This window comes from Danio rerio, chromosome 6, assembly GCF_052040795.2.
Source record: "Danio rerio strain M-AB ecotype USA chromosome 6, GRCz13ab, whole genome shotgun sequence".
NCBI classification, from domain to species: Eukaryota; Metazoa; Chordata; class Actinopteri; order Cypriniformes; family Danionidae; genus Danio; species Danio rerio.
Window position 1 is genome coordinate 8,144,071 of NC_141026.1, and position 10,937 is coordinate 8,155,007.

General features: G+C 37.9%; 1 protein-coding gene across 10 annotated transcripts in view; it reads left to right on the forward strand.

Moving 5' to 3' along the window:
• Positions 1-4,896, forward strand: part of dzip1 (DAZ interacting zinc finger protein 1) — a 30,765-nt gene extending 25,869 nt beyond the window's left edge. For 8 of the 10 annotated variants that reach the window (NM_001312898.1, NM_001001501.2, XM_087255312.1 and 5 more), the window contains 4 exons: positions 633-961; positions 1,272-1,414; positions 3,759-3,930; positions 4,480-4,896. In NM_001312898.1, coding sequence (NP_001299827.1) covers positions 633-961; positions 1,272-1,414; positions 3,759-3,930; positions 4,480-4,562 — 727 coding nt within the window. In that variant the 3' untranslated portion in view covers positions 4,563-4,896. Of the gene's footprint in view, positions 1-632; positions 962-1,271; positions 1,415-3,758; positions 3,931-4,479 lie in introns of those variants that run through there. The other 2 variants (XR_015492629.1, XR_015492628.1) reach the window with 1 other exon arrangement.
• Positions 4,897-10,937: the final 6,041 nt, after the last annotated feature.

Here is a 10,937-nt window from a genome sequence, read left to right on the forward strand (position 1 = left end):
ATTGGAAGTTATCAAAGAGTTTTCGAGAATTTGAAGTTTCCCCATGCAAACAGCGTACTGGCCGAGAGAAATGCCTTAAAGTGCGCATGAACCGGAAGCTGTGACCATTTTTTTTTTTCATATTGTAACACAGTTCCTAGAGAAATGGAATATTAAATGAGAAAGTAGTGGGCGTGGCTTATGATTCTACTGCGTTGTGATTGGATGTAGTAAACTAGGCGTTTCATTCAGAAAAGATCGGGGAAAAGGTTTCAGTAGAGTTACTACACCCTAACAGACTCCTCCTCCTCACCTTTTCGGTTGTCAAAACTGACATTTGGAGGGGTGTGGTTAAGCATGTTAGCCACGCCCAATACCTCAGGCAGACTTAATCTGAGAATTAAACTGAAAACAAACAGGAAGAGCATTTTCAGTTTTCAAAGATTACAAGAGCGAACATTTTTTTTCTCAATGACATGCGCAGATTAATTGTTCACCACAAAACTAGCAACGTGAGCCAACAAAATCAATATGCTAGTTTTGATTTCATGTCTTCTTTAAAGGGTCTTTAAAACAATATTTTGTGCAGCCTTAATATAAACCTTTGTTCATCATCGACTCATACACATGCACCAATTGTGTCCAACTTGCAGAACTCCTCCATTCAGCTCTGACGAAGACTCGTCTGAAGAAGAAGAAGAAGAGGAAGAGGAAGAAGAATCATCTGATGAAGAATCCCCTCAAATGCAGAAGAAAACTGTCCTGGTCAACAGCAGCACAGCCAAAGCTCAAAACACTGCTAAAACACAGTCGACGGCTCAGTCGGTGCGTCCCGCTGTGGCCCTGACCAGCGCAGAACCAACAAACGTGACCACACTGAGCGACAGCGACTGGAGCGACGGCAGCGAGATGGAGGAGATCAACCTCTCACAGCTGCACAAACACACCGACCAGAATGGAAACCTGAAGAACGTCACTCACAGTAAGACTCGCGTCAGCTAATGTGTTGAAACGGAAACAAAATAAACTCCAGATATATTGTTATATATACAGTTGAAGTCAATATTATTATTATAATATCGTATTATTATTATTACTTTTTACAGTATTTCCTGTATTTTTCTTCTGTTGAAAGTCTTGTTTTATTTTGGCCATCGATATACAATGACTTGCATAATTACCCTAACTTGCCTAATTAACCTAGTTAAGCTGTTAAATGTCACTTTAAGCTGAATACTAGCATCTTGAAAAATATCTGGTAAAATATTATGTGCTCTCTCTGTTTTCTGTAGGTAATGTCAAAGCTCTTGGCAAAAGCCTTGAAAAACAGCTGGCGGCTCGAGGTCCTAAGAAACCAGCAGGGGGCGTTAATACATTTCTGGAAAAGCCAACAGAAGTCAGAAATACAAGGCAGAACGCAAAGAAAGAGCTTAAAGTAAGAGCTGGCCCTTTAAAAAATGTGTATTTAAAGGGATAGTTCACTCAAAATGAACATTTCCTCACCATTTACCCACACTCAAGAGGTTCTCAGCTTACTTCTGTTGAATACAAAAAAGATATTCTGAGGAATTTTGGGGGTGGAAAAGCATTGACATCCATAGTGGGAAGTATGGAAGTCAATGAATGCTTTGTGTTAAGCAGAAAAAAGAACCTCAAAAAGGTGAATGAAAAGTTTGTAAACAAATAAATGATGACAGAATTGTCATTTTTTTGGAGAACTGTCAGTTTCTACGCTTAGAATTCCGCAGATTTCTGCAGATTTTTAGACCATCATTAATTCTGTTTATTTACTTGTGTAAATGTGTGTAAATTTATATTTATTCAGTTTTCAAATTATTTTCAGTAATAAATATTGACTGATATTAAAATGACCATATAATTTATTTAGAATACAGTTTGTAAAGTGATATTTTCTGTATTTTACATTTATTATATAGAAGAGTTGATTTGTTTAACAAATAAAAGTGGATCTAATTGGATTTGCATTGTAAACATTAAATACAAGTTAAAAAGGTATTACTATTTAGTTCATATATTAAGGTTTTACTTATGATACTACCAAAATCATTTTGCATGAATCTGCTGATTTTTAGCAAAATTCTGCGCAGAAACAGCAAAAAATGTCTTCAGATTCCGTCTGGCCCTAGTTATGGGGCTTGTTACAATGTACTTATTTTCAGTAAATTCCAACAACTTTCAAATCTTTGAAGTTAAGAAATTAATACATTTATGCAGCAAGCAAACTTACAGAAAACAAAAGTGACAGTAACAACATTTTTTAGTATGATATTAAAAAATGACTTTTAAAAAAATGTATTACAGTTTAGGAATACACTGAAGATAAACCAAAAAAAAAAAAAAAAAAATTAATAACAAAAATTTATTTATTTATTTTCCTTTAGCTTAGTCCCTTTATTAATCAGGGGTCAGCTTATCCAGCATGTGTTTTACACAGCGAACGCCATTCCAGCAGCAACCCAGCACTGGGAAACATCCACACACACTCATTCACACGCACGCACTATGTCCAATTTAATTTATAAAATTCACCTATAGCACATGTCTTTTGGGAGAACATGCAAACTCCACACAAAAATGCCAATTGGCCGAGCTGGGACTCAAACCAGCGACCTTCTTGCTGTGGGGCGACAGTGATAACTACTGAACCACCGTGTTGCCGCAATAACAAAACTGCATAGTAATAATTATTTATTGTTTTTACAAGATAATATAGTAAAGTATAAAAGTAATTTTGTAAGACTTTTTTGATTTATCGTAATAACTTAAATTAAATTCAATATAAAAAGTCCTACGAAATTACTTTATATTTTCATGTAATTATTATTAAATATTTTTATAATTATTTATACAATTATTAATATAATTATTATTTAAAAAGTATTATTTTAAGGCTTTTTGGTATTGACCTAGAACTTTCATTTTAGTGCATTCCCTCGGGAAACGAACTAATGTTTTTTACAAAGTTCTTTTCTATCATTACTTTTATATTTATATTTATTCATTCATTTTCTTTTATTAATCTGGGGTTGCCAACTTATCCAGCATATGTTTTATGCAGCAGATGCCCTTCTAGCCACAACCCATCACTGGGAAAAAGCCATACACTCATTCACACACATACACTATGGCCAATTTAGCTTATTCAATTCATCTATGCCGCATGTCTTTGGGGGGAAACCGGAGCACCTGGAGGAAACCAACACAATCACGGAGAGAACATGCAAACTCCACACAGAAATGCCAACTGACCTAGCCGGGGCTCGAACAAGTGACCTTCTTGCTGTGAGGCGATGGTGCTACCCACTGTGTCACTGTAACGCCAATACTTTATATTATAAAGTCAAAAATATTAAATAATTATTGCAATGCTTTGTTGGTTCTGACCTAGAACTTTAATTTCAGTGCATCCCTATTGGAAAGTTATACATATTTTTTTTACAAAGTCGTTTTCTATCATTATTTTATAGTTATATTTGAATATAAAATATATATTTTTATATTTATATCATCTATTTATAATATTTTACTGGCTAATATAAAGTAAGACTTCATGATTTAACTTAAATTAAGTTAAATTTTAATGACTTACATTTTTCAGCCTTTTTTTCTTTCAGGCAAAAACCAAAAAACCATTTTCATCAATCATTCCTAGTTTCCAGAATTGATTTTTTTTATTTCTGCATTAGTTAATTGGTTACATTTGTTCATTTTCGTCTCTATACCAAATTTGTAATGAGTGTTTCTCTGCTGTGTCTCAGTACTCAGATGATGATGATGATGATGATGACTGGGATATCTCCTCTCTGGAAGATGTGCCCGCTGTGGCCAAACCCACTCAGTGTCCTGTACCCGTCAGAAAGAGCCTGGACAAGAGTCAAGACACCAGCACAAGTGTCTGGGGCTCCTCAACTGGCAAAGGACACAAGCCAGGTACTTTAAAAAATGTTTTTACTTCATTGTGATAGGACATTAGTTAAACAGGAAGCTAAGCTGTAAAGAGAGAAGTTGAAGGGATCGACAAAGGTCTGCAAGCTGGGACTCGAACTCGGGACTCCTGAAACGAAACAGCGAACACTTGCAAACCACTTTTTTAACTCAAAATATATTAATTTATGAATTTTCCTTCGGCTTAGTCCTGTGTTTATCAAAGGGTTGCCACAGCGGAATGAACCGCCAACTTATTCATTCATTTTCGGCTTAGTCCTTTTATTAATCTGTTGCGCCACCGCTGAATGAGCCGCCAACTATTCCAGCATAAGTTTTACGCAGCGGATGCCCTTCCAGCCGCAACCCAGTAGTGGGAAACACCCATACACTCTGGCATTTACACACACTCATTCACCATGACCAATTTAGTTCATCCAATTCACCTATAGCACATGTCTTTGGACTGTGGGGGAAACTGGAGGACATCTACGCCAACACGAGCAAACTCCACATAATGAAATGACAACTGACCTGCTTTTCTGTGTTTTGCAGGCCTCACAGACGCAGGAACGGCCAGCACATTGAAGAGCAGTCTCGTGACCGTCAGTGACTGGGACGATTCAGATGAGATTTAATCAAACACAACAGAGCAATACCAAAAACATCCTCATGCTAATATCCTATCTCACTGTAAAATCCAGGACGTGTTGTAGCTCAGGATTAGTGTTGATTCAGGGACAGCAGTGCAAAAACAGCCTTTCACTCTATGAGTTTAACATATCCACAGTGTTAACGGTACTTTATATCAGATATAAAGGTACACCTGATGCTAGGAAACATCCAGGGCGTGTTGCACTTTAAAATAAAAAGATTACCTCATACTTTTTTGATAGTTTATATAAAATATAGAGGTTTTTGTAATGTATAATGAGTAATGATTTATTAAAATGATTTTTTTAAACATTTAAACGATTATTTGTGTTTAAATTGTTTCTTCATGCTGTATATTATGTCTGATTGTTCTCTGTTGTTAATGTGCGACTGCTGTGATGGAGGAATGATCACTACTGTTGCGGGTCTGGATGAGCTCTTCATGTTGTCTATCTGGTTTGTGGTAACTGACACAAGTATTACAATTTCCACAAAAATATAAAACTGCAAAAACATTGATAATAATTAAAGCGGTGGTCCACTACGATATTATATTTCAAACTTTGATGTGTAATGTAGTTGTGTGAACATAAACAACATCTCTGAATGTAATCAAAGTTTGCTCAGTTCGATGCAAAGGACTTTTACAGAGTTAGCTTAGAAAAGCCTACAGTGAACGAATTTGGGGACTACAAAAAAAAATCTGGGTAAATGAAATCATAAACCTTTCAGGTTATGCGCTTTCACCCCATGCAGCGAAGGGGCGTGGCCAGAGGCGCTTGTAGGGATAGTTTACAGTTTGACCCAAAGAATGACCAGTCTAGTAGATGAAGAAGAGCCGGAGTCAGAGATTTAAATAAATAAATCAAGTTTACTGAAGATAGTTTGCAGTTACATCAACAGATGCCAGCTTCAACACTTGCAATGAGTTCCTAGGCCGCTCTGCTTACAATCACCAATCAATAACAATTATACTCTCACATAACGACATTAACTGCGTCACACATACAGGTGTTCTAACCTGATTGGTTAAAACAGAGATAGACTAGGAAATTTTCACGTGGGGTTTGTGCGTATATTCTGAACAATATCTTAAGCATAAACGTCAGACATCCCTTAGACTGATTAGAGCTGGCTCCAGACCTGTGAAACGGATCAACAATCAAATAGAACACACACACTTAAAGTATAATCTGTTTCTTATCCAAGGCTGAGTGTACTCTCAGCCGTCTTTATCAAAACTGGTTAAAAACCGGTATAATCTACATTCAGGCAGTTATAATATCCTAACTACACAAAGTCTATCTTGAATAAAAAGTAGAATCACTTTAAAATAATTAACCGTAAAATTGCAAAATCACTTTAGACATTTTAGATAGTATTACTCGTAGAAATAATTATAGAAACAGTTGCCTCCAGTCCTCAGCTCTCAGTTCCACTCAAGGTCTCCGTGACCTCTGACCTAGTTGGGTGGCTTCTAGGGATGTAACGGTATTGTAAATACCGTCATACCGCAATACTAATTTTTTTCGATATTACCGTAGTCGCATGACTCGGTAAAACTATAGGTCTTCTGAGAAAATTTGCTCAGGCGAATGAAGCGAACGAGAGGTAGCGAAAACTACAATTCCCATCAGCCCATGCTTGACCATCATCCCGGTCTGTTGTCGCTACAGATCCGGTAATGCGGAAATGGAGTGTGCTGCTAGAAGCGGGGATGAAAAAGAGCTGGAAAACTCTAAAGCGGGTGTTGTCGCCGCGCGCGTACTGAATAGTAGTGTTGTCGCGCGAGTTCTTATCAGCTGTGTTGTCGCGCGCGTACTGAATAGCGGTGTTGTCGCGCGAGTTCTTATAAGCTGTGTTGTCGCGCGAGTTCTTATCAGCTGTGTTGTCGCGCGCGTACTGAATAGCGGTGTTGTCGCGCGAGTTCTTATAAGCTGTGTTGTCGCGCGAGTTCTTATCAGCTGTGTTGTCGCGCGCGTACTGAATAGTGGTGTTGTCGCGCGAGTTCTTATAAGCTGTGTTGTCGCGCGAGTTCTTATCAGCTGTGTTGTCGCGCGAGTTCTTATCAGCTGTGTTGTCGCGCGAGTTCTTATCAGCTGTGTTGTCGCGCGCGTACTGAATAGCGGTGTTGTCGCGCGAGTTCTTATCAGCTGTGTTGTCGCGTGCGTACTGAATAGCGGTGTTGTCGCGCGAGTTCTTATCAGCTGTGTTGTCGCGCGAGTTCTTATCAGCTGTGTTGTCGCGCGTGTACTGAATAGCGGTGTTGTCAGCACACTGTTCAGATTGATGCAGACATGAGACCTCTATTCTACTCATGGTTTGTCCTCTCAAGTGGGGGAAAGACAATGCACAACGTTACCCACTGCTGTCAACCTGGGCCAAGTCATATCTCTCTTGTCCCAAAAACCTCAGTCCCAAATGAGAGGGTTTTTTTCTGTTGCAGGGGACATTGTAAATGCCCAGAGATACCAGCTTTTACCAGATTATTTTTATATGATAATTTTCCTTTAAACCCATCTCTATCTAAGTGAGTGAGTGATTAAATGTTGAATGTGATGAGTTTTCAACAATACTAAATTAAAACTTTATTTTTTTTTTACATGGTTTAATATTTTTTTGTTATTAAAATTGAAGTTCCTGTTTCAAAGCGTACAGATAGATGACTAATTTGTATGTCATTGACACTTTTGGCACTTTTTTGGAGTATTTTCGTAAGTTTTGTTTTTTCCTGTAAATGATTCAATAAATACCGTACCGTGACATTCATACCGAGGTATTACCGTACCGTGAAATTCTGATACCGTTACATCACTAGTGGCTTCTGAAGATAGTTATAAAGAGACAGGCAAATGCACTGAACATTCTTATATTAAGCAATGTGTTAACTTATTCATTAATTAAAATCAATTCACAGTTAAATACTGAGAGACAGGATGATGAAAATGATAATTGTTGGCCCATGATGAGACAGATTGGAAAGCAGAAATCCGAATCCTTCACGCTGTAATGTAGCAGAGAAAGCTAAAATAGCGTCCAAATGCTGCTTTTCCACAGAGCTTGTTCTGTTTCTGTATTTGAGCTTCCAAAGAACACGACACAAAGACAGAAGTGCTTACAGTGGAAGTTTCAGCTGGACACACACCTTTTCAGTAATCTGATGATAATGTGACGTCTGCGCAAACGGGGTGAGCAGAGGTATGCAAATCCACTTCTTGACATGCAGGTAAGAAAGCTGATGCTAATGTTTGGACCAAGCATTCTGAGTGGACGAAGGTTTCTTTCTACTGGTATAAATACATCTAGGCTGAATATACACTGCAGATCTTGATGGTCAGTTTCAGTTTTGTGATCTGTATCTGACTTTTTGGATCATCCGCTTACATCTTCTTTTAAAGGTGACTCGATGCGTGCATTTACACCGCACATGCAAATTTGCAACAACCTGGCAAAGAATAAAGCAGGTGCTTTGATAATAAAATAGCTGTCTATTCTTCATTCCTGTATTTTAATCTGTTTGCAGGGTTGAATTTTTTCATACTGTTAAGGTCAGAATTATTAGCCCTCCTGAATTATTAGACTGCTTGTTTATTTTTCCCCAATTTCTGTTTAACAGAGAGAAAAAAAAATTTCAACACTTTTCTAAACATAATAGTTTTAATAACTCATTTCTAATAACTGATTTATTTTATCTTTGTCATAATGACAGTAGATAATATTAGACTAGATATTTTTCAAGACACTTCTATACAGCTTAAAGTGACATTTAAGGGCTTAACTAGGTTAATTAGGTTTACTAGGCAGGTTATGGTAATTTGGCAAGTTATTGTATAATGATGGTTTGTTCTGTAGATTATGTTTAAGAAAAAAAAGCTTAAAGGGGTAATCATTTTGTACCAAAAATGGTGTTTAAAAAATTTAAAACTGCTTTTATTCTAGCCGAAATAAAACAAATAAGACTTTCCCCATAAGAAAAAATATTAACAGACATACTGTGAAAATGTCCTTGCTCTGTTAAACATCATTTGGGAAATATTGAAAAAAGAGGGGGGAAAATGAAGGGGGCTTTGAATTCTGACTTCAACTGTATATAGCATCCTTAAACACTGTTATTTCTCTCTCTTAGACACTGCTGCCAATTTTTGGATAAGTTGATTTGTTATAGTCTATTAGAGAAAATTCACATTTAGCCATCTTCTTTTAAAGTAGAGAACTTTTTTGATTAGTAAGCATTTTAATGTCATGTCCATTGTTACTTTATGTATGAAATAGCTTTATATTGTTTACATGGCGGCATTGTGCCAAAGTCCCGTTAAGTTAAGTCATTTCACTCTGCGGCCTATCTATGAAACGCCTCTTTGGCAGTATGCTCCTGCATTCAGTTTGAATGGGGAAGCATCAAACTCTCCAAGACTACATGCCAAGCTTGCAATTTAATTTCATATTACGAATAACCAATAAAATTAAACACCTGTCTATTTAGGGTGCTTTCACATCTGTAGTTCGCCTCATTTGGTCCGGACCAAGGGCAATAAATAATACCTTGTTGCATTTTCTGCCGTCTTTGGGTCGTTTTCACACCACACTGCTGGTTTTGGTCCGAACCAGTTGAAACGAACCAAAATGCAGTCATCTGACAAAATCCACATCACTCATTGGCCAGATGTTGTTGAACATATTTTCTAAACTGCTTATTGATTGGTCAGATTTCACGTGCGGGAAAAAGCCAATGAACTCCCGCAAGTAAACAAACCGGCAGACACAAAATGACGTTTTTACATTGGAGGGACGACTGCACTGACTGATCGTATGCCTGCTTTAGACAAACTATACATTTCGAGAATGAAGTGCGGCTGCGGCTGGAAAACAATATTTTAATGCATTGCTCATCACTTCAGGAGGAGGCGTGTATTAATTTAGCTAAACTGCGACATGGTCATTTTGCGGAAATATTACCAACGATCCATTAGGTCATGTTTTCCCCTCTCTCTCTCTGTAGGTAAAGCGCTGTCAACAAATATTTTTCCTCCATATGCCATAATGCACAGCGCATCGGCCTACGGCAGCTGGATTAGTCCAAAAGGCGCAGTACTTTTTGCGGCTGGACCTGTTTTAGTTCGGATCATATTCTTACCATAAACGAACCGCTCCAGGGTTCGTTTGAAAGCGTACCGAGACCACCTCTTAAAGCAGGTCTCGGTACTCTTATTTGGTCCGCTTTTGGTGCGCACTTGAGTACGACTGCTGCATTCTCACCTGCCCAAACGAACCGCACCAAAAGGGAAAACGAACTCAAGTGCGATTCAATCGAACTAAATAAGGCAGGTGTGAAAGCACCCTTAGTTTCATTTCTAAATGTTTGTCTCACACAAAATCTGCAGAAACTCACATCTGGTCCAATCCCCTCCCCCGGAGAACTGTCATTCTATAGCGATTGCTGATTGGCTTATGTACTAGAAGGCAGGCTTTATTTGCCATATAGCGATCACTGATTGGCTCCTTTACTAGAAGGCGCGGCTTTATTCGCCATATTGACAGTTATACTTTTTCCTATTCAAAAATATACGAGTGACTGGTCTTGTGTATTCTTTAGTCTGTGTTTGTGCACACTATCTCTCCCTCGCTCCCTCTTGCTCTCGTTAACATGCTAAAAGGGATAGTTCATCCAAAAACGAAAATTCACTTTACAGGTGCTGCCCCCAACCTGTAACCCAGGGGTGTCAAAGTCAGTGCCTGGAGGGCCGCAGCCCTACACAGTTTAGTTCCTACCCTGCTTCAACAAAACTACCTGTAGGTGTCAAACAAGCCTAAAGGCCTCATTTAGTTTGTTTAGGTGTGTTTAATTAGGGTTGGAACTAAACTGCAGAGTTGTGGCCCTCCAGGCACTGGCTTGACATGTGTGCTCTAACCATAGACCTCCATTGTAGAAAAACAAATATACTATAGACGTCAATTGTTACAGGTTTTCAGCATTCTGCTGAGGAAAGAAACACTGGATTGGAATCACTTGAGGGAATAAATGTTCAATTTTGGTTCTTTTCAAATGCATTTAACCTGTGCATCCTGATTATATAAAAGTTTTTTTGGTCTATTTATGAGATTTAAGGTATGGGACTTAAATGCAGAACTATATTTCTAGATGTAACCGTCACAATTGATGTCATTCGCTACCATTTTTTTTAATGACGTGCGACTCACATTGCAAATCTGATCTACCTGATTACACTGCAGACACAAGGGCACGTATCCAATCCATAACGGATAAATATCCTCATATGAACAAGGCCTAAATCTGATCTGAGTAAATTGAAATCCATGATCAACATTAGATTACTTTTTTTTTTTTTTTTATCCTTTTT